The sequence below is a fragment of the Mobula birostris genome, chromosome 1 (genome assembly GCF_030028105.1).
Source record: "Mobula birostris isolate sMobBir1 chromosome 1, sMobBir1.hap1, whole genome shotgun sequence".
Classification (NCBI taxonomy): domain Eukaryota; kingdom Metazoa; phylum Chordata; class Chondrichthyes; order Myliobatiformes; family Myliobatidae; genus Mobula; species Mobula birostris.
Window position 1 is genome coordinate 197,096,745 of NC_092370.1, and position 24,574 is coordinate 197,121,318.

Sequence of the window (24,574 nt, forward strand, 5' to 3'; positions counted from 1 at the left end):
ACTGTGTGTTCTAAGTTTTGCTTCAGGACCAAGAATTACCTGCGAAACCCAGTCTCTTCGTGTCAAGATAAGTTTTCTAAGTTCTACTCCAGTTCCGAGGTTTACCTGTGAAACTCAGTCGCTCAGTGTCAAGATCAGTTCTGCCTGTCTCCTGCCTTCCTGCACACTCTCCTGTTTGCCACTCAACGCTCACGCCCGCGTCTGCATCCAAACACATCCTCCGTGCCTGTGTCCTGCGCTTGGGTTCGCCTCGTTCGTTGCAACACAACTCCCCACACCTTAAGTCATTGACCAGTGCTTTGTTTTGTTGACATTGAGGGAAAGGTTGCAGTCTTCATACTATATCACTGGGCTTTCTCTCTTTTTTCTGTCCTCTGACTCATCAGTATTTGAGATATGTCGCAGTGAGGTATTATCATCTGCAAACATGCAGACGAAGTTAAAGCAGAATATGGTCACACAGTTGTGAATCTACAGGGAGTAGAATGCAATCTTGTGGGGCAGCAGTGTTGAGAATAATTGTGGCTGTGGTGTTGTCTGTCCTTACTGCTAGTGGTCTGTTGGTCAGGAAGTCAAGGATCCTGTTGCAAAACGAGGGGTTGAGTCCCAGGTTTAGGAGTCTGGAGTTGAGTTTGGGTGGAATTATAGTATTGAAGGTGGAGGTGTAGGCAATTAACAGTATTCTAACATTAGTGTCTTTACTGCCCAGATGCTCCAGAAATGAGTGTAGGGCCAGGAAGATGACATTAGCCATAGAACTGTTTCGGTGGCAGGCAAATATTAAATGATGCATTAGCTTTAACTTGTACTTTTGTACAATGTAACTTCCTCTTTCAAACTACTGGAGAAAGAAAAAGAACTCAAGGCCATAATGTGAACAATTATACTGGAAAGTTATTGCCCAACTCCTCATGTAATGTAAACTAGTCTGGGAGATGTAACAAGCAAAGGACTACTGAGTGAGGGCAATTCTCTGGGTTATAGGAATGGAACCAATTCCCAAACCAATGAGTCAAACTCCTGCTGAGATAGTATACTTTAACTTGTGAAATCCAATGCTTTCTTGAAGTCTCAGTAGACATGGTTAGAATTTATAACTTTTTTTTATCCTTAATGGGATCCTGGTTCATGTTTGAACAATATTTTCAGTATAATTTCGACTTAATAAATTGCAATTCTGGGGCTATTTTAGAAGTTTAGGATTGGTATCCTAATTTTGTTGGAGGACAATAACATGATACTCTTGTATTTTGGCCCTGGCTACTGAAACCTGGTTCATCAATGATAAGCCTGAAAATAAATCTAGATCACATGACTGGCAATTCCCACCAGCCTTCCTGTTTTCACAACCAATCCCAGATATACAAATTCATCACAACAAAAAGATGCTGATGTCCTCCAGCTAAGCATGTCGAGGCTGACAAGCTTCTATTCCTAACTTTCCACCATTGGTATTGGTTTATTGTCAATTGCACTGAGAAGAAAAACTTCGGCAGCATGCCACTCAGATGGACAATGCCATATGTAAACATACTGAGGTAGTAAAAAGATTGAGAATGCAAAATATGGTGTTGCAGCTACAGAGAAGGTGCAATGCAGGGCAACAAATAAAGTGCAAGGACTGTGACAAGGTAGATAGGGATTTCAAGAATTAATCTTTAATGCATGAGATGTCCATTCAAAAGCTGTCCTTGAGTCTGGTGATACATGCCCTGTTATTCTGTTTGTTAGACACACATGAAAGAGAAGAATGGTATTCCATATGTTGGAAGATCAGAATGGTAATCCATGTGTGGAGCCAAAATAGACGAGGGAGATCTTAAATTTTTTGCATCTGGATTTACTCAGAACAGTCTATAGAAGTGAGGCCAAGTGGCACCAACTTCATGGACTCTATACAGATTACAGAGGAGATGTCTTGCTGTCCTGAGGCAAAACAGGGTGGATGAATTCCCAGGGCCTACGGGAAACAAATGTAAATATTGCCGGGGGCCTAGCAGAGACATTTAAAACATGCTTAGGGACAGGAGAAATACCAAAAGATTGGAGGATAGCCAATGTTACTCTGCTGTTTAAGAAAGGCTCTAAACATAACCAGGAAGTTATAGGCCACTGAGTCTGACATCAGTAGTGGGAACGTTATTGGAACGTATTCTAAGGGACAGATATATAAGTATTTGAATAGATATGGACTGATTAAAGATAGACAGCATAGCTTCATGCATGGTAGGTCATGTCTAACTAATCTTATAGAGTTTTTTAAGGAAGTTACCAGGAAAGTAAATGAAGGCAAGGCAGTGGATGTTGTCGACATGGACTTTGGTAAGGCATTTGACAAGGTCCCATTGGGAGGTTAGTCAAGAAGTTTCAGTCGCTCAGCATTCAAGATGAGGTAGTAAACTGGCTTTGTGGGAGAAGCCAGTGAGTGGTAGTAGATGGTTGCCTTTCTGACTGGAGGCCTGTGACTAGTGGTGTGCTGGAGGGATTGCTGCTGGGTCTGTTGTTGTTTGTCATCTTTATCAATGATCTGGATAATAACGTGGTTAACTGGATCAGCAAATTTGCGGATGACGCCAAGATTGGGGTGTAGTGGTCAGTAAGGAAGGCTACCATGGCTTGCAGAGAGATCTGGATCAGCTGGAAAAATGGGCTGAAAAATGGCCGATGGAACCTAATGCAGACAAAGTGCGAGGTCTTGCACTTTGGTAAGACCAACCAGTGTAGTTCTTACACAGTGAATGGTAGGGCACCGAGGAGTGTGGTAGAACAAAGGGATCTGGGAATACAGGTCCATAATTCATTGAAAGTGGTATCACAGGTAGATAGGGTCATAAAAAAAGCTTTTGGCACATTGGCCTTCATAAATCAAAGTATTGAGTACAGGAGATGGGATGTTATGTTGAAGTTGTACAAGACATTGGTGAGGCCTAATTTGGAGTATTGTGTGCAGTTTTGGTTACCTACCTACAGGAAAGATGTAAATAAGGTTGAAAGAGTAAAGAGAAAATTTACAAGGATGTTGCCCGGTCTGGAGTACCTGGGATCGAATAGGATAGGACTTCATTCCTTGGAATACAGAGAATTGAGAGGAGATTTTATAGGGTAAATGCATGCAGGCTTTTCGTACTGAGGTTGGATGGGATTACAACCAAACGTCATGGGTTAAGGGTGAAAGGTGAAAAGTTTAAAAGGAATATGAGGGGAAACTTCTTCACTCAGAGGGTCATGAGTGTGGAATGAGTTGCCAGCACATGTGGTGCATGTGAGCTCGATTTTGACGTTTAAATGAAGTTTGGATAAGTACATAGATAGTAGGGGTATGGAGGGCTCTGGTCCTGGTGCAGGTCAATGGGAGTAGGTAGTTTAAATGGTTTTTGCATGGACTAGATGGGCTGAATGGCCTGTTTCTATGCTGTACTTTTCTATGACTCTAAGATATACAGTGGATTCTGGTTGGAACACATCGGGACCAGTATATTTTGGCACAATTAAGCTGCTGCCCCAATTAGCCAAAGTTTCATGGAAATAGTTAAAAAAGTATTAAAAAAAAGACAAACTTCTGATTAACTGAGTAACAGATTATGTATTTAAGTTTAATACAGGACAAATTAGAACACTACCAATACCTCTGCAGTACTATAAAACAGTGTGCTATTTCTAACAGTTATCCATGGAGGAATTCGTCCACTCTATGTTGTCATGTACGGTGCATCCAGGGAGGGGCATCACCTCTGGTGAAGGGCTTTGTCATGTCCAGTCTGAGCCAGCTCACTCACTTTTGGTTCTCCCCTTCCCCAAGACACTCGGCGCTCACCTGTGGCTCCAAGTAGCTGTTTGCATGCAACGATGGCCACACCCCCGGTACACTGCTTCAATGGGTGGGCTAAACCAGCTGAGGATATCTGGTGGGCCTTATACCCCAGTGATATAGGTGATATGCATGTGAAGTCATTTCTGGTGGAGTGGGTGTATGAGATCTACAGTGAGATCCAACTGCCAAGAAGGCAGTTCTGCAACACTCCATGGAGAACAAATAATAAAGCATAAAATAAATCATGGTCATCACTGCAACCAGGAAGACCCCATTTGTGACCACTGAACCAGGACTTCTGAGGTTGAGAGAGTGGAACTACCCCAGTGCAACGGCTTCTCCACTTTAAAAACTCTCCCGCACAGGTTTCCTGTCATCGGTGGATATGACAGACAACCACCAACTGAACAAAGTCAGCGCAGACACCGAGTGCAGATAACAGACTTCCTTCATACAGTGCTTTTGATGATTGCATCCTCCAAATCTTCTTTTTCATTGTAACATTCAAGATGATTGTTGATACCTTCAAATTCTTCGTAACTTGATGAAGTATTGAAATTGTTTCACTTTCACTCGCAGTCATTTCTACCATTCTTGAAGCCTGAATGCTTGAAACCACACTGAGCAGAACAGTTCTGAATTGTGTTACTGCTTATTTCTCGCCAGCTATCTATAACACCTGTGTAGTGCTTGTCTTATCTCCTGCAACTGGTCGCTGCATTCTTTATGAGAAAATCTAATTACATAGTACTAATCTAGGTGCTAGTGGTTGATCAGAAGCTCTACGTATCGAAAGGAGGCAGTGAATAGAAAACATACTTCTGAAGGTAAGTTTTGTTTATAAAAAGATATATAAACAAAATATTTACATGAGTAGGCACCATTCAAAATTTAAACATTCTGCTTAGGTTCCAAATGTCAGATATCAACAAAAACCAACTTCCTTTTTAGTTAGAATCAGTGAGATTCATTAGAATAACCTTTATTACTCCAATTTCTTTAACTAATTAGATCTAATGTGATTCCTTATTTAAAAGTTTACAGACTAACAGCTGCCTTTTTATTTATCTCTAGTTAGTTAGGAAACTTACTGAATTCCTATTATTTTTTAGTATTATGGTTAACCTCAGTTTCAGTTTCAGGTCAGTATGTCTACAAATTCAAATTCAAAAAAATATATACAGCTTAACTCCTTTCACAACAAATTCTCCAATATCACAACTTTTAAAAAAAATTAATCTCATTCAGTCACTTATCAAAGTCTTCAAAAAAAATCAGTTCTTCCTGAAAATCAAATTCAGATCCTTCGCATGAGAAGTAAACTTACACATCCAGCCGAATTAAATCCTCTACATCTTGAAGCATTTCGTTACCGCACTGGTTCTTCGATCTTAGGTGGCTCACTGTCTTGTTTCTTGCTTTGTTGGATGAAATGGTGGGTATCCACAGAAAGACGATTCACAATATATACTCAAAAAAAAACGACTAAATCCCTTGGTATGATTTAACAGAACTAATTCCCACTTGCATGGTAGAGATCTTGGAAACTACTCTCTGCCGATATCGTCTCGCTATTGCTGGTGCTTGCTATAGCAATAGCTTCATAAATCTTTTATTGAAATCATCTCTCTTCCAGGGGTTTCACCCTGAGGATTTCCACTAAGTAGGGAGAGATATTAACTACTAGTTCCATTTTTAACAGTTTATATTTTTAGCTAGTTTCTACAGTTTGCTGCGTTTCAGTCGCTTGTCCATGCCTCATAAGACACGCCCATTCTTGCATAGCTTTTTTTTTCCAAGTTCTTTTATTTAAAAAATTGGTAAACCTCGTTTTTACCCCTCCACAGGTGAGGCTTACTAACATTACATCATCTTTACATCATTACATTACACATACACACACACATACAGTGACATGCAAAGGTTTGAGCACCCCAAGAGATTTGAGCTCTGAGATAACTTTTACCAAGGTCTCAGACCTTAATTAGTTTGTTAGGGCTATGGTTTGTTCACAGTCATCATTAGGAAAGGCCAGGTGGTACAAATTTCAAAGCTTTATAAATACCTTGACTCCTCAAACCTTGCCCCAACAATCAGCAGCCATTGGCTCCTCTAAGCAGCTGCCTAGCACTCTGAAAATTAAAATAAATGATGCCCACGAAGCAGGAGAAGGCTATAAGAAGATAGCAAAGCGTTTTTAGGTAGGCGTTTCCTCAGTTCATAATGTAATTAAGAAATGGCAGTTAACAGGAACGGTGGAGGTCAAGTTGAGCTCTGGAAGACCAAGAAAACTTTCCGAGAGAACTGCTCGTAGGATTGCTAGAAAGGCAAATCAAAACCCTCATTTGACTGCAAAAGACCTTCAGGAAGATTTAGCAGACTCTGGAGTGGTGGTGCACTGTTCTACTGTGCAGCGACACCTGCACAAGTATGACCTTCGTGGAAGAGTCATCAGAAGAAAACCTTTCCTGCGTCCTCACCACAAAATTCAGCGTCAGAAGTTTACAAAGGAACATCTAAACAAGCCTGATGCATTTTGGAAACAAGTCTTGTGGACTGACGAAGTTAAAATAGAACATTTGGCCGCAATGAGCAAAGATACGTTTGGAGAAAAAAGGGTGCAGAAGTTCATGAAAAGAACACTTCTCCAACTGTTAAGCACGGGGGGTGGATCGATCATGCTTTGGGCTTGTGTTGCAGCCAGTGGCATGGAAGACATTTTACTGGTAGAGAGAAGAATGAATTCAATTAAATACCAGCAAATTCTGGAAGCAAACATCACACCCTGTAAAAAAGCTGAAGATGAAAAGAGGATGGCTTCTACAACAGGATAATGATCCTAATCACACCTGAAAATCCACAATGGACTACCTCAAGAGGCGCAAGCTGAAGGTTTTGCCATGGCCCTCACAGTCCCCCGACCCAAACATCATCAAAAATCTGTAGATAGACCTCAAAAGAGCAGTGCATGCAAGACGGCCCAGGAATATCACAGAACTAGAAGCCTTTTGCAAGGAAGAATTGGCGAAAATCCCCCAAACAAGACTCTTAGCTGGCTATAGAAAGCGTTTACAAGCTGTGATACTTGCCAAAGGGGGTGTTACTAAGTACTGACCATGCAGGGTGCCCAAACTTTTGCTTCGGGCCCTTTTCCTTTTTTGTTATTATAAAACTGTAAAAGATGGAAGTAAAAAAGTAATCTTGCTTAAAATATTAATGTGTCATCTTTAACTTAATGCCTTTTGGAAATCAGGTCATCTTTTACTCGCTTAGCTATTCACAGTAACAGAAATTTTGACCAGGGGTGCCCAAACTTTTGCATGGCACTGTATATATCCATTCAAAAAAAGCACCAAGCCTTGTCAAGAATATACTCATTGACTGGTTCTTGATTTTCTCTGGGAAAAGATATTTCAAAGGTTCAGTAATAACAGCTTCAGGGTGAAGAAATCTCAGTAGTGTATGGTACCACTTATTTTGAGACACCCCAGTTAGGTGAAGCATCAGCCCTGAATCTATTCTGCCAAGCCTCATATAAATATTCTGTGTTTTAGTTAGATCACTTCTCATTCTATTAAATACTAGAGATAATTAAATTGGTATGCCTAAAATCTCCTTATAGGACAAACCTCCCATCCCAAGAATCAATCTATTACAGAAGTATTTTTACTTAGGTTCAGAGAGCTCACTACTGCCTCAAAGTACAATAGAGAAGTTGCTGAACATTAATATTTTTAAAGAACAAAAAAAAGATGCTTGATAAGTACGGGATCGAATGTTACTGTGGACTGATGGCAATGCAGTGTTGATGTTACAGTTCAATCAGTCACAAACATTATTAAATGATGGAGGACATTTAATTTGTATGTAATCAGACTTTCTACCTTCTAGCAACAATGCAAACTCCTGGGAAGGAAAAAGCTTAGGGTTAGAATGTGAAAAAAATTAATCTGAAAATTTAAATTTGGAAGTAATGGAACTGTTGAGTTTCTGCAACTTTTTGCCTACAAGAATGCAGCCAATTCTTTAATCAATGAGTCAAATTCCTATTGACAACAGACTTTGACCTCCAGATAGACCAGAATTTTTTTCATCCACCAACACCCCCACCCCTGCCCCCGATGACTTTCTCAGAAAAATTTAAATAAGTTTATAAAATATGGCTTTTTTTTCTGGAGGCAATATTATGGATTCTTAATGGCCTTTCTCTTTCTCAGTAATCATCAGAATCCTTGAAGCATTTTTCCATGTAGCATCCAGACTCTACTTTGGTGTAGTACGTAGTTAATGAAGAATCCATACAAAGCAACAAACCTATTACAAAGTACACTACATTTTACCTCATGATGATGTACTTGTGGAGGATATATACATTGGCTAACTTTGGGTAACATTCTGCCAAGTGAGTACTTGTGTAGTCCTTTGCATGGCTTTGAGATAACTTGTCCCTCACTGGGAGGATCTTCATCCTGAGCAAACCAAAATAGTTAAATGTAAGAGAGAAATGCAAATAAACTGTTAGCATTTTTATAACTCCTATAATATCCTTAATAACATCCTGTTTCATGCTTGAACTATATTTTCAAGATAATTTGCAGTTAACAAGTTGTAATTCTGGGTTTCTGTACAAAGCACTAGATTGAGCATCCTCATTTTGTTGGCGTAAAGTAACAAGTTATTTTGATATTTTTGGTCTTAGCTATGAGGCCTAGTTCACCATGATAACACTGAACATAAATTTAAGACATATGATTCAAAAATCCCGACAGTTATTCCATGTTTAACAACCAATTCACAGAATTACAGGTTGCACATACCAAAAAAATCTAGTGCTCTCTAGCTCAGGGTGGAGATGCTCTTAAATTTCTATTTCTTCCACCTTTTCTCCTTTGAATGAATGCTGCTTCTTTTTTTCATCCAGGAACATTTCCTCAGGACAAAGAAAAAATCTTCCCAGTTCCTTTCTCCTCAGTTGCAGGTGCTGCAACTCTGAAATGACATAGAAAATGCAGGAAAATAACTCAACAGATCAGGCCATCTGTGGAAAGTGAAACAATTAATTTTTCTGTTGAAGACCCTTCATCGGAACGCTGGTCAGTTCTGATGACATGTCTTCAATCTAAAACATTAACTGTTTCTGTTCCCACAAAAACTGCCTGGTTTGCTGAGCTATTTTTCTGCAGTTTCTATTTTTTATCCCTGAATCTATCCTGTCAAGCCCCGTAAGAATTTACTAATTTCAAATGGATTACCCCCTTGTCTTCTGAACTCTAGAGAATATAAGCCCAGTCTCATCAACGCCTCCTCAAAGGATAAGATCCCAGCCCAAGAATCAATTGGTAAATCTTTATTATATTCCCTCTGTCACATGTATGTCCTTCCTTAAGAAGGGAGACCAGACGTACGAAATATTCCAGATACCGTCTCCCCAGCTATTTATAAAATTCTACTAATATGCATTTATTTTTGTACTCAAATATTTATTGCCATAAAGACTAACATGTAGCTTGCCTTTTTAATTGCATACCATACCTGCAAATTTTATCACTAAATATTTTAGCATAAGAACACCAAGTCACTTCTAATTTCAGGAACTTTCAATCTGTCATCAGTTTAAAAATATTATGACTTTCTATTTTTTGTCCATTACAGATAACTTTACATTTTCCCCACATTGTCTTCATTTCCCATACCCTGAGCCATTCACTTGACTTGTTGTTTGCAATCACCACAAACCCAACCTCTACCAGGTTTGCATCAGGTAAAACTGGATACATCATCTTTGCTCTCTTCAGCTAGATCACTGACATTGATTATGAATAGCTGCAGCACTCACTCATTACAGTCTCACAAGCCAAATATGATCCTTTTGTTCCCACTCTCTATTTTCTGTCATGAAATCAAATCGGTATATTACCCCAAAAGCCATATAGTCTCATTTTCTTTAATAATCACTTGTATGACACCTTATCAAAGGCTTTCAGTCAGTTCACGTACACCACATCCACTGCCAGTAACAACCTCAAGAACTCACTATATGAATTGCAAAACAGGAATTTCTTTCATAAAAGCATGTTAATACTGCCCAATCTTAATGCTATTGTACTCCTTAATAGCATTTCCCTACTCCTGAGTCAAACTGGTCTGTAGTTCTCCATTTTCTTCTTCTCTCCTTTCTTAAATAATGAGATATCATTTGCTGCCTTTTAATCTGTGGGAACCATTCTAGAATCTATTGAACTTTGACATTATGGCCATCCTCAACAAAAACCTTAGGATGCAAGTCACCAGATTGTCAGAATGTATCACTTTTTTTCCCTCATTGTTTCTTTCTGATGCCTGATCTCTTTCCTAATTGTCTCTTGCACATTATCCCATTCTGCAGGTACGTCCTGATTCACAATATTAAGGTACTGTCATGGTCCGGTCCGTGAAGTCCGCATTCCAGTTCACGGTCTGGTCCGTGGACTCAGGACTCCGGGTCTTCCAGCTGTCCCTTGTTTGAGTTAATCATAGGCACCTGATTCCCATCTTTGGGCTTGCAATATAAGTAGCCTTGGGGGTGGGGGTTGGGTGTAAGCTGCTGGTTTGTCCTGTCAGTCCCCCTTGGAGTAACCTGTTAGTGAAACCATTTGTGATCTCTAGGCTTGGTTGGAGGACCACTGCTTCATGGAGCTTTGTTGCCACTTGTTGGTGTAGTCTTTGTGGTATGGATTTGGTTGTTTCCTGGGCCAGCTGAGTGGCTGCCTGCTACTCTGAGCTAGGTAGGAATCTGGCTGTATCTGTAGCCAGCTGAGGTTGCTGGCTGAACTGAGACTCAGAGCTACCCTGGAGCAGAGATGGATCTGTCTGTTGTTCTTTGGTGTTGTCTTTTGTCCTTGCCTCTGTGGAGTAAGTCAGGCTGTTTTGCCATTGCCCTATGGGGGTCTTGTCTTGTCCTGTCCTTGCCTCTGTGGGGTAAGTCAGGCTGTTTTGCTGTTGCCCTGTGGGGGGGGGGAATTGTCTTGTCCTTGCCTCTGAGGCAAGTCAGGCTGTTTTGCTGTTGCTGTGTGTGTGTGTGGGGGGGGAGATCTGTCTTGACTTGGCTTTGCCTCTGTTGGGTAAGTCTGGCCATTCTGCTGTTACCTGATGGAGAGACCTGTCCCACCTTGGTGTGCAGATGAAGTTAAGTCCTGGCTTGTCTTAGGATAAGTCCTGACTCTGTTTATGTTCTGTCCTGTCTCAGGTTAGTGTCATGTTAAAGATGAGTCCCGGCTTGTCCAAGGATAAGTCCTTGCTCTATGTTAATGTTCAGTTCCTAGTCTGTCTGAGCTCCAAGAACCCAAGGCTCGAGGGTCCTGTAGCCAAGCTCAAGAACCCAAGGCTCGAGGGTCCTGCAGCCAAGCTCAAGAACCCAGAGACTTGCTGTCTGTAAGAAGTTTATATGTTCTTTGCCTGACCCAAAGTACTTCCTTTGGGTGCTATGGATCCTCCCACATTCCAAAGGATGTTAATTGGTCACTGGTTGTAATAGGGGTCACAGGCTCATTGGGCTGGAAGGGCCTGTTACCATGCTATATCCCTGAGCAAAAATAACAAAAAATCACCAACCAAGAAGTTTTGACCACTTATTGTTTGGTCCATCATAAATGAAAGAAGTGGGGGGGGGGGGGGGGGGAGGGAGAATACCTGTAATGCAAATTAATTTGGTTGGAATACTGACTTTCCTGCTGCCTGCAAAAAAATTTTAGTAAATAAATCTACCTTGCATCCTTCCCCACTGTGTCTCTCTTCTCCCCCCCCCCCCCCCCCCAGCACCACTCATATTCATCCTGTTGTTCCTGAGCTTCTGGCTGCTGAAATATTGGCAGGGTGGCCTGTGAGCCTTGGCTAATACATTCAATACTGGGTAGCTGGGATGGAGGAGGATGTGTCTAATGGAGGGATGGAATGGATAAATTTCAAGAGATGACACACAGAAGAAAAATAAAATGGTTAAAACAATTGTTTATTTTCATAATGTCTGGATTTTAGAAATGAGTAAATACTAGAATTATTTCAGTTAGAGGAGCATTTTCTTCTAGCATATTTGCTTTCATTTTATTTTGCTGTACCTGCAGTAATTTACATTTGGATGTTTAGGTTTCTGATGTTCCAGTCACCAAGTTAAATGAAAAAAGAACCATGGGAAGATATCAAAATGTGAGAAGAGAACTCATAACACCACCTGCTGTATATATCAAGAATTACATTTAAAATTAAATGAACTTGCAGGTTTTGTGCTATTCTAAATCAGCATATCAGTGTTATAAGTTTGTCTGGTGACAATTGTTTGCAGTGATTATTGAGCACCATGTGGTAACATGTTGTCTGTCCTTTGCCTTCACCACATCGGTGGCATTTAGGACTTGCAGAAGTACAAAAGATCTCTAGGAAGAACACTGAGGGAAGTTGAATAAGGGGATTGGAGCCCTGTGGAGATCAATGATACCTACCTGTTTTTTGACTTCTCCAAATTCCAATTAAATAGAACATTAGATCTATTAAATGCATATAAAACTCCCTTTAGATTTTACCCATATATTGCCCCCAGCAATCCTTTACATCCATTACATTTATTGTAAAGTTGTCTATTTTCTTGACATTTTATATTAAGAATATGAATGCAATCAAAAACAGTTAATGACAGTAATGCATCAATTTACATTTACTGACTAGTCTCTGAGGGTAATGTAATAATCAAGTGTTGCTGATAATTCACATTCTTTGGGATAATTTGGCAATTTATTGATTATGATCTCATTCATTGATGACATTAAAAAACCAAGCTCCTCATTTCTGGCATGTATTCACATTTCAAAAATAGAGTTTTGTCTAGAACAGAGTTCACCATTTGTTTATGCATCTAAAAGACACAGCCTGGTATATAAATAATTTTCAATATTCAGTCAGAATAGAAATAAAGAACGTCTAGCATTTAAGCTCTATGACACTTAGAGTTGATAATGGAAAGGGATAAGATTTCAGATCTTATTTTACTCCTCTGTTTCTCTTGCTAATTCTGTGTCCTGTTCTTTTTCTGAATACATTAATTTTAAGATGGGGGGGTACCTTAGCTGCTCTATAGCTTGCAACACTTCAGCCACATTGCCATTATTTAACCATAATTAATACAGTGAATGCAGACAGGCATTTCTTTACAGAGCCTGTTCCTGTCCGCTGTTGACATTGATACTTCCATTTCTAGTGGGGGATCATTAGGTAGCAATTAGTAGCTGAGACACTGGCTGATTTCCTCTTTTGTAATAGAAAAAACATTGAAACAGAATGCTGAGGAAAAACAAAGGAAATAAAATTAAGAAATAGTGAGGATAGCAGTGAATTTTAATGCAAAGAATTCAGTGGGCAAATTGTAAAAAAAATGTTTTGCAAACTTACCATTTCTTGAGCATCAAGGAGTGTGCTAGACAGACTATCACTGAGGTTTGGAAGAAATATACCTCCTTCTGCTAAGGCTGAAAAAATGATGACAATTACACACCAGAACAGAGAAAATTCAGAATCACACAGGCATAAGAATTACTCATTTTGAAATTCAAAATTATAATGATTCTCTGCAATGAAAATGATTCCCTCCTACACAAACCATAATTACATATATTGTCTATTCAGTACTCACTGGAAAACACAAGGGTAAAACTCCTGCAGTGCCTGTCACACCATTTTGGTGTTGATTTAAGATCTAATCCCAACAGACTACTGAAAGTCTTTCAATCTGCTAAATATTCAATTCAGTTGGTATTAAGGCCTCTGCCTCTGCCTCTGCCTCTGCCTCTCCTCTCCTAGGTGGCTCTTTGGAATCAAAGACAGCTTGCTTCCACTCCATTCTCTGGGTTTTAAAATGGCTGATAGGCTAACGTGAGTCCCACAGATTCTGCCAAAAATGGCATGAAAGGTACTCGACAGCATGGACAGGTGAGTAGTTTGTGAGATTCTTCTCCCAATAAATGGACTCAAGGGTATCAATACCAGCCAGAATGTTTTATCTTCACTGAAGTGGTCAAAGACCAAGGATTCCCTGAGTTAGTGAAGATGTTACATAATTTAAGGAAATTTGGAGAACATCATGAAGCATTATCAATGTCCACTGGTAACCTCTTGCCATGACAAAGCTTGGCTTGGAGTGTCTATTTTTGTAGCCTGGTGTCAAATATATAAATAATAGCCTGCCATTGATGCTAAGTGTAACTAAGGCCACTGGGAGAATTATTCTTCTAGGTGATCTCCCATTCTCCAAGAGCATTAATTTTGATCAAATTCAGATCATAGAAACTTCTGCCTACCTTATCATATACCAGTCTAGAACAATGTATCCTTCACTCCTTTCTTGCTGGCCTCAGTGCTTAAATTTAACTTTCATCCAAAATCTTAAGTTTCTTAATGATCTCACCCCTCCAGACTCTGGCCTCCTGTGCACATCTGCCTCTCTTTTGATATTCCCATAATCCTTTATGACACAAAGGAAAACATTTAGTCCATTGAGTCCACGCTCGTTCTCACAACATTTCCATCAATCCCAGTCCCGCATTTATTTCTTTGTCACCTTTTCAATACCCTCCTGGTTGTTATGTCACTCATCTACACTTGGGCCAATTTACAGTTGCCAATTAACCTACATATCTTTGACAAGAGGGAAGACACTTTAATCCTTCTGGGAAACCTACATAATCACAGAGAGAATGTGCAAACTGTTTGAGTCAGAATTAGAACTTGATTATTTGATCTGTGAGGCAGCATTGTTAATGTTGGCTATATTAGCTGTCACCCCGTATTAGAAGTCTTCAACCACCTAGACACCATGCCCATATAGGCAAGGAAAAGTGAACTGCAATGTACTTATTAACTTCTACAGAGAATATAGGCAAAGAGAAGTACTGGAAAGGTGCATAAGAAATAGAAACAGTGACAGGACATTGTTTCTCATGCCTACTGCACCATTCAAATATACCACAGTTGATCAATGGTGCCACTTTCTGACATAAAATCATATCAACAGATTCCCTCAAATTCCCAAACTCCCTCTACATTTAGTGGAGCCACCAATGTCATAAACACTAGGACGAAAGGATATTGGAATAGTTTAGGAAAGAAATACAATGTCAGAGAGAGAGCACAGTGGAAGCAGAGTCACCAACGGCATTAGAGATGCCTGGACAAATACTTGAAAAGTATACAAGTTGAAGGATATGTGCCAAGTACTGGAAGATGGAAATTAAAATGGATGGGTGCCCATGTGTCAGCATGGATGTTATGGGCAGAATGGCATGCTTCCATACTGTATGACGTTATGATCCTATCTATTGTATTGAATCGTACAGCTCAATCTGTTATGCTTATCTGGTGCACAAAAACATGTGTTCAAGTGTTTTGGTTTCTCTCAGTTGGCTGATTTGAAGTAGTGTAATTTATCCTTAACTGGGCACTCTTAGATCATGTATCTACTTTCACTACCATATGGATGAAATTGTTCAGCATTTCTCAACCAAAAAACTAAACCTTCAACCCATTCATCTGCATGCAATTCAAGCATATGATAAGCCGAAAAGATAGCTTATACCCTGCACCATCCAGGTCTCTAATCTATTTAGCTTTCAGTGAACTATGGCTAGCATTTTTCAACATGGCACATAATTCTATTTCTACAGTACTGTGTAACATTCTACTTCCTACATAATTAATGGTCTGTTAATGGTCTTCAATAGTCATACCGTTTGCTGCAGCCATCTGTTCATGGCTTACTAGGATCTCTCCTTCAGAAACGTTTCGATCAGCAGTCTCGGTTTCAGTAACAGAGATTGTTGAGCTACTCTCCTCAGTGGACGCAGATTGAGCCAGTGATTGACAAGGGGGTGCTGGAGCTTGCACATGTGATGGAAGACTCTCAGGGGCAGCTGAATGTAGAGGAGGCTGAATTAAGTTCTCAGGTTCTTCATCTTTTGCTACTGACATGATACTGAAACAGATCATAATAAAAATTAATGAACAAACAGTAATAATATTAAAATGCTCATGAAATAGCTCAGAACTGTAAGTATAAATAGATAAATGTAATGTCTCTTATAAATATATAAATCCAGATGAGAAATAAATACTTATTTCAAGAGAGAAACCTGAACTCTGAAAGCCTAATGGACCAAATTCTGTTGATGTGGTTCATCATTATCCCATGTCATACCTTTATCTGCTTTGATCTCTAACTGCTTGGGACTTCCTGCCACTGGGACAGGACTAACACAGCCACTTATTAGTTCTAAACCAAGTCTATCATAAAATATAAAATCATAAGACATTAAGATTGATTTCAAATGAAGTGATAATTCCAAAGTCTTATATTCGCAATTCATAGAAAAGGGGACTCTGACATAAACTAAATAGATTTGACATGTATTAGGACAATTGAAATGGTGAGGTGATATATTTGTTATGCTGACTTCATCTTATGCCAAAAAAACTTTACATTGATCACCTAAAAGGAAAACAAAGGCTTCTGATTTTCATAAGATAATGGCAAAAGGAGCACATCTTTTTGATCAGAAATTTTGAAAATACCATGCAAGACACATTTATTGCAACTCACTAACATGCATCAAGCTATTTTAAAGTACTCTTTTTGACCCTTCTCAGATCACAAGACTATCAGGAACACACTTGTCTCCAAATTTCTTTGTTGATGGCTGATAGTATGACAGATGCTGACAGCCGGGACATGCATGTAGTTAATGTGTGACCTCATCTTTTCTGAAGGATTAACCATTAGGACATACACAAAGACTTGTTGATGATTGGCTTGCAATTCACTACCAAAAAAGTCAGTTTAGACAAAGGTGAGATGCTTGTGCAAATACGATTTTGTGAATAAACACAAGGCGGCAAAAGCATAAACAAATAATTGCATAAGTGAGCTTTCGGTGATTAGATTATTTCACCAGTGAGAAAGTGAAATAGAACATAATAGCAAAATAGAATTTACAATTAAAGATCAAGTAAAATCATATCAAACTAGTAGTGTGGCTTGTGCAAATCCTGAATGATGTATACTTAATGAGCAAAATAAAATATTTATGACAAATGGTCAAGTAAAGATAATAAAAGCAAAAGCGGAACACAGACGAGAAAAATAATTTGAGTAATGTTACAATGGTGAGATGCATGAAAAGTTCCAAAAATGACTACACAAGTTGTTGGGGTTTTTAAGAAGATGTACAGCATGCTTGGCTTCATTAGTTGGGGCATTGAGTATGAAAGTTGACAGGTCATGTAGCAGCTGTATAATGTTTTGGATCAGTCATATTTGGATTATTATAATTGAATATTTTGACTATCTGGTCACTATTAGGAAGTATGTGAAGGCATGGAAAGGGTACAGAAGAGGTTCACCAGGATGTTACCTGGATTGGGGTGTCGTGGTTATTAGGAAAGATTGGACAAAATGGGATTGTTTTCCCTGGAGTGTCAGCCAATGATATTGCGCCAATCATGATGCCAATTTAAAGTAAATGTCCTCCTCCTGTTTATCATCCATATCCCTGCATTCCCTTCATATTCATGTGTATATCCAAAAGCCTCTTAAGCTCCACCATACTGTCAGATTCCACCATTACCATTGGTTACTTATTTCAGGTACCTAACACTATCTGCATTGAAAAAAAACTTGCCTCTCACTTCATCTTTAAACTTTACCCCTTTAACTTAAAAGCATGGCCTCTGGTGTTTGACATTGCTACCTTGAGGAAAAGATTCTGGCTGTCTACCTTATCTATACTTCTCATAAGAAACTCTGTCAGATCTCAACTTAACCTTCTGACACTCTAGGGAGAACAACCCAAATCAGTCTGACCTTTCCTTAAAGTTCATACTCCCTAATCCAGGCTGCATCCAGGGAAACATGCCTGCACCCTCTCCACATTCTTCCTATAACGGGGTGCCTAGAACAGTACACAATGCACCAGGTCCAGGCTGACTGAATTTTTATATAGTTGCAACATGGGTTTCTTATTATTATACTCAACACCTCAGCAAATGAAGGCAGGTATGCTTTATGCCTTCTTTACCACATAATCCATTTGCGTAGTCTCTTTCAGTGAACCATGGACCTGAACTCCATAAGCCCTCTGTACCTATTAAAGGGCCTGTCATAACTATATACCTTTTCCTATCATTTGACTTCCCAAAGTGCAACATCACTTGCCCAAATTATGCTCTATCTGTGGCTTTTCGGCCAGTGTGTACATCCCTCTGTATTATTTGATGGTCCTTTACACTGTGTACAACTTCACCAATCATGGTGTCATCTTCAAATTTGCAAGTCACTCATCTCGTTATCATCAACATCACTGATATAAATCACAAACAACAGAGGTTCTTGCACCAGTCCTTGCAAAACACTATTCTTTATGCACCTCCAGGCAGAATAACAACCTTTCACATCAACTCTCTGTCTCCTAAGGGAAAACCAGTTTTGAATCCAAACTTGCAATTCAGTCTGGATCCCACGCATCTTTATCTCCTGAATCAACCTACCATGAGGGATCTTATCAAGTGCCTTACCCAAGTCCATGTAGATAATGTCTACTACCTTACCCTCATTAAACTCCTTTGTCACCTCCTCAAAGGCTCTATTAAGTTTGTAAGGCATGACCTGCCCCGCACAAAGTCATGCTGACTGCCCCTAAGCAGGCCATGCCTTTTTTAATGTGCATAAATCCAATCCTGTGTGCCCTCTTCAACAGCTTCACTACTTCTAATGTGAGGCTACTGGCCTAGAGGTATCTCAATTATCTCTACTCCTTCTCTTGAAGAAACACAAAACATTTGTTACCTGCCAGCATCGCCAGTTGGTAGTGATAACAAAGATATTTGTCAAAGCCCCCAGTCTCCTCACTTGATTCTTTCAATATTCTGGTGATACATGCCATCAGGCCCTGGGAACTTAACACCTTCAAAAGATCCAGCACTACCTTATCCTTAATCTCAAAATGCCCCAGCACATTTGGCATTCTACCTTCACTATCCTCTAAATCCTTCTTAATACAAAGTACTCATTTAATACCTCAGCCATTTTTTTTCCCTGACTCCAAGCTCAAAATCCCTCCTTTATCCTTGAGTGGATCTACCCTCTCTCTAGTTATTCTCTTTTTCTTAAAATAAGTGTAACATATGTTGGGATCCTCCTTGATCCTACTCACCAAGGACATTTTGTGGCCTCCCAATCACCTAATTTAGCACTTTTCAGCTATCATACTCCACAAGGGCTCAGTCTGATTTTAGCTTTCTAAACCTCCTGTATATGTCCTCATTAAATTTAGGACCCCTTGGGTCCTCCAGGGTTCCATTACATTATCGTCCTCGTCCTTACTCTTTCTTGGAACATACTGCCCTTGATCTCTGATCAGTGGTCCCAAACCAACTCCCACATATCAGACATGGAATTGTCCGACAGCAGCTGCTCCTAGTCACCATCCATTAGTCTCTGTCTTATCCTGTAGTAATTTGTCCTCTCCCAATTTAGTACCTTCCAGTAAGATTTGATTTTATTCTTACTCATATCTATGTTAAAACATAATGAGTTGTGGTCACTATTCCCAAAACGATCACCCACTATCAGGTCTGTCACCTGGCCTGGCTCATTTCCCAAAAACAATTCTTGCTTGTTTTCAACTCTACTAGATTGTCCAATGTTGTTTCAAGAACCCTTCTGGAAAAAAAAGCCACATCATCTAAGCCTCTTGCACTAAGGATGTTCCAATTAATACTGGGGAAGTTAAAGTCCCCCACCATGACAATCCTCTGTTGTTCATGCACTTTTCCATAATATATCTATATATCTGTTCCTTTACTCCTTAGTGGTTATTAGTGGGCCTATCGTATAATCCCATCAGCATAATTTTACCTGTTTTAATTTGGAGCTTCACCCAAAATGTGGATGAGCCCTCCTATGTTTCGTCTCCTAACAGTTGTTCTATTGCACAATTTCCAATTCTGACTGTTCAGTTGTCCTGTGAGTTCCAGACCTATTATGTCCACCTTTGATCTCAGTTCCTTCATCTTCTGGTGATCAATTAACCAGTAAAGATCTAAAAAAGTACTTTAAATCACAAATACTATTCCAATTCTCACACTAAGTACACTAAAGAAGGAGAAAGTTTTGGCTGGACTGTGTCAGAAAGCAGTAACAGCTCAGGGTATCAAGATAAACTGGTAGTGACATAGAACAGAGAAACATAGAAAACCTACAGCACAATACAGACCCTTTGGTCCACAATGTTGTGCCGAACATGACTTACTTTAGAAATTACCTAGGGTTACCCATAGCTCCATGTACCTATCCAGGAGTCTTTTAAAAGACCCTATTGTATCCACCTCCACCACAGTCGCTGGCAGCCCATTCCACGCACTCACCACTCTCTGCATAAAAACTTACCCTGACAACCCCTCTGTAGCTACTTCCAAGCAACTTAAAACTGTGCCCTTTCATGTTAGCCATTTCAGCCCTGGGAAAAAGCCTTTGACTATCCACACGATCAATACCTCTCATCATCTTATACACCTCTATCAGGTCACCTCTCATCCTCTGTCGCTCCAAGGAGAAAATGCCAAGTTCACTCAACCGATTCTCATAAGGCATGCTCCTCAATCCAGGCAACATCCTTGTAGATCTCCTCTGCATCATTTCTATAGTTTCTACATCCTTCCTGTAGTGAAGCGATCAGAACTGAGCTTACCAGTATCACATAAGCAATAAGATGTATTAAATTATGCTCATCAATCTATTATTCTGTATGATATTTAAGGCACTTCTTACAGGGCATTTTTTATTCAGTTTTTGCAGATGATGCATAATAATGGCCAGAAAGCTCCTTTAATTGGATCATATGATGTGTACCAAACTGATTTGTAACATATGGTTTGAATTGTCATGATACTAGATTTTATGTTACTACAAGCTACAGGAGTTTGACAAACATGGCAGATACTATAAATTCACAAATGATTATGGAATTAAATTGTATTAGTAAAATGGATGAAGTACCAGCTGTCACTCAGAGTTTACTGCCATTGTGGCACCACAACAACATAGCAAAAACTGTCAGATGGTGGCTCCTATATGTTTTGCACATTGACAAAGACCAATTTTACAGCCAGATATCATATTGTTAAAATGCTTAATTTTCATTTTTCACTAAGTATACAATAGCAGATCACAACATGTCTTTCAACTACCTGCAGTAGTAATATTCCAGAGATGATTGCTAAGTGAAGATGAATACTGGTTAGAACATAAAAGAGCTGGAAAAACTATTTTCCCGTGACCTTCACAATATAAAGAGCAAATATACAGCACATTCAACTTGAGATATTGTGGTTATTTTAAACTTTGTTGAAAGCATAAAGTGTTTGCTATCTGCATGACAGCTGGTCAAACACTACACGTGATTTTCATTCCCATTAAGCTCAATGGAAATAAAACTGGACAGGAGGTAAAAGACCAGCTGTTGTTAACTGGTTTGTGTTCTTTAAAACTGAGCTGAACCAAGGTGTACATTTTCCACCACCCAGCATTAAAGAGGAAAGGAAATGGGAAGAAATAGGCAGCAGAAAATAAATACAGCAACAGTTTGCATTCACATCACTTCTTTACATCATAGCATATCTTCAGTTTCTTTACATTCCATTTACCAGAAAAATTCTAAGCTTTAAAGGTGAATCTGGATGGTATACAAGGCCTGAAAATAGAAGAGCACAAACGATGTAGGAACAAAAGATGGTTCAATGTGAATTTTAAAATGCCAAAGCTTTGTAAGACTAGCAGGCAATGGAATTCTATGAATATTGATGATGTGTGAACATTTGCACATTCAAATTTAGTAGAATGCAATATTTTTCCTTCAATTTACCTGATTCTGAAAAAAAATTATCATCAAATAGTATATTCAAGAGAAATTAGCAAGAATGAAGTAGTCTTAGGACAAAACACCATATTAAGATTTGCAATTTCTCCTCAAAGGAAGATATAAATTTTTTTTAAATGTATAAACATCAGCACTGATTAAAGACCCTTCCAATTGTTACATAAATAAATGTTATTATTTGTCTGTGTTCTTCATCTGGTTTTCAGTGCTGAATTAGTCTAAATTCAATCTAGATTACTAATGAAAAAATCTTTGACTATGTGCACAATTCCAAACCCTTCCCATCAATTCCAACTTCTTCTTTCATCTGCTTACATCATCAAGCCAATTGCACACCTTCTGCAGAAATGTAGCTAGCTACATCCACTTCTGTGACAACATTTACCTCTGCACAGGGCTTGTTCTGCATAAAAATAAATGTACATTGGTAATATAGGCCAGACAACATATTTTATCCTCGACAGGCAATCTCCTCTTCTCTCCTTTGATGCTGAAATTACAAATTTGGTACCCACCATTCTTATGCATCCCTGTCCAGAGCAGCATCTTCTACTCTTCATAGAACTTTGGGTCACTTTCTGTTGCTATTTCTATTGATGACCTGAACCCCATTTTTTTTAGTGTGTATCCACATTTTTAAACCTTTATCTTCCTAACCAATATCTTTTTTCTCCCTTTCCCATCATCCAGTCCTCTCATTCTCTGATTCTGATCTCTTGGACCCAGACACCTTTGTTGGTCACCATGTATTTTGCCACTAAGTTCTCATACCCTTGTGCCCTTCATAAATGCTTTGATGCATCTTTTCCTTCTTGGGACCAGTGGTAAATTTAAACTGTCTAGCCAAACTCTGAGCACTCAAGATAATCACTCTGCATGTCAATATCCTGTCCAGTGCGGTATTAAAATGGCAGCGGTGCGTGTGTATCCTGAGGCTCAGTGTCTTACCGGATTTCGAAAAATAGTGTTAATTTATCTGCTTGTTTCCTGCGTGTTCGCTCGATTCAGTTATGTAAACTACACTTACAACAAACAGTCACTTTTGGTCATTAACTACCGATGCACCAACACAGTTTTGGACCATCCATTCAACTTCAACCAACTACCTCCGAAGTTAGTATGGACACTGCAGACTTGCATTCAAGTAGCCATGAAACACCTCAGTGCCACCATTAGCAAACTGCAGACATTGCATCCAGACGGAGCCTTTATTGTCGCTGGGGACTTTAACCATTGAAACCTACTTCCAAGATTTTACCAAAATGTATCATGCACCACAAGGGGAAATAGATCATGTCTACACAAATGTGGCTGATGCTTACAAAGCCACTACCCTCCCCCACCTGGGACAGTCCGACCATCTTTCATTGTTTCTGCTTCTCAAGTATAGCCCGGTCATTAAACATGTGAAACCACAATGAAGACTACTAAGATCTGGCTGGAGGGTGCTGACTCTGCTCTTCGGCACCAATTCCAGCATACAGACTGGAGTATGTTTGCTGCCCATGTCACCACAGGCTCTAAGACTAACATTGACCAACTCTGTCCTTGAGCACATCAACAAGTGTATAGATAGAGTGACATCACAAAAACAAATAAATTTTTCCCCAATCAGAAACCATGGATGAACAGAAAGGTTCGCCTCCTGCTCAAAGCCAGAGATTCAGCCTTCAGGTCTAGAGACCGGAAGGCTTACAGCTCAGCCAGGGCCAGCCTGAGGAGGGGAATCTCTCAGGCTAAACACATATACAAACAGAGAACCGAGGAGCATTTCAACTCCTTGAATCCCCAGTGCATGTGGCATGGCATACAGATTATTACAGACTTCAAACCATCCAGTACTGTGCTCCCTTCCATCTGTGTGGGCACGTGGCCAAGTGGTTAAGGCACTCAACTAATGACCTGAAGGTTGTGACCAGCCGAGGCAGCATGTTGTGTCCTTGAGCAAGGCACTTAACCACACAGTGCTCTGTGACGACACTGGTGCCAAGCTGTATCGGCCCTTGCCCTTCCCTTGGACAACATCGGTGTCGTGGAGAGGGGAGACTTGCAGCATAGGCAACTGCCAGTCTTCCATACAACCTTCCCTAGGCCTGCACCCTGGAGAGTGAAGACTTTCCAGGCGCAGATCCATGGTCTCGCAAGACTAACGGATGCCTTTATCTTTATTTTATCCAGCTCGGTTTCCCTCCCTTATGAGCTCAATTACTTTTATGCTCGCTTTGACCAAGGGAACAAGGAGGTCACCCTCAAAGTGGATCTCCCACCTGGTGAACTACCTCTCTCACTTTCCACCTCTGATGTTTGTGCCACCCTGAGCAGGCTGAATATACAGAAGGTAGCTGGTCCGGATGGAATACCTGGCCGTATATTCAAGAGTCTGTGCAGTGCAGTTGGCCAGGGCCTTCACAGACATTTTCAATCTGTCCCTGGCACAGGCAATTGTCCCCACAAGTTTCAAGATCGCCACCATCGTGCCAGTGCCGAAGCATTCCACTGTCACGGGTCTGAATGACTTCCATCCAGTTGCACTCAGCCCCATCATTGCAAAGTGCTTTGAGAAACTGGTTCTATCACATCTGAAATCCTGTCTGCCCACTACCCTGGACCCCCATCAATTTGCCTATCTCACCAACAGGTCTACAGAGGACACCATCTCCATGGCACTTCATTCTGCCCTGACCCACCTGGACAGCCCCAACTCTTACGTCAGAATGCTGTTAATTGACTTTAGTTCGGCATTCAATACTGTGATCCCCTCCAAGCTGATCGCCAAACTTCGCCAGCTTGATATTAGCTCATCCCTCTGCAATTG

At 39.9% G+C, this 24,574-nt stretch overlaps 1 protein-coding gene across 1 annotated transcript in view; it reads right to left on the reverse strand.

Annotated features, from left to right (window-relative positions):
- kiaa0586 (KIAA0586 ortholog) overlaps positions 1-24,574 on the reverse strand; it is a 551,477-nt gene that overhangs the window by 78,968 nt on the left and 447,935 nt on the right. Inside the window, exons 25-27 of the mRNA XM_072267986.1 lie at positions 15,559-15,803; positions 13,229-13,305; positions 8,152-8,280 (exon numbers count right to left, since the gene is read on the reverse strand). Of these exons, the coding sequence (XP_072124087.1) occupies positions 8,152-8,280; positions 13,229-13,305; positions 15,559-15,803 (451 nt within the window). The remainder of the gene's footprint in view (positions 1-8,151; positions 8,281-13,228; positions 13,306-15,558; positions 15,804-24,574) is intronic.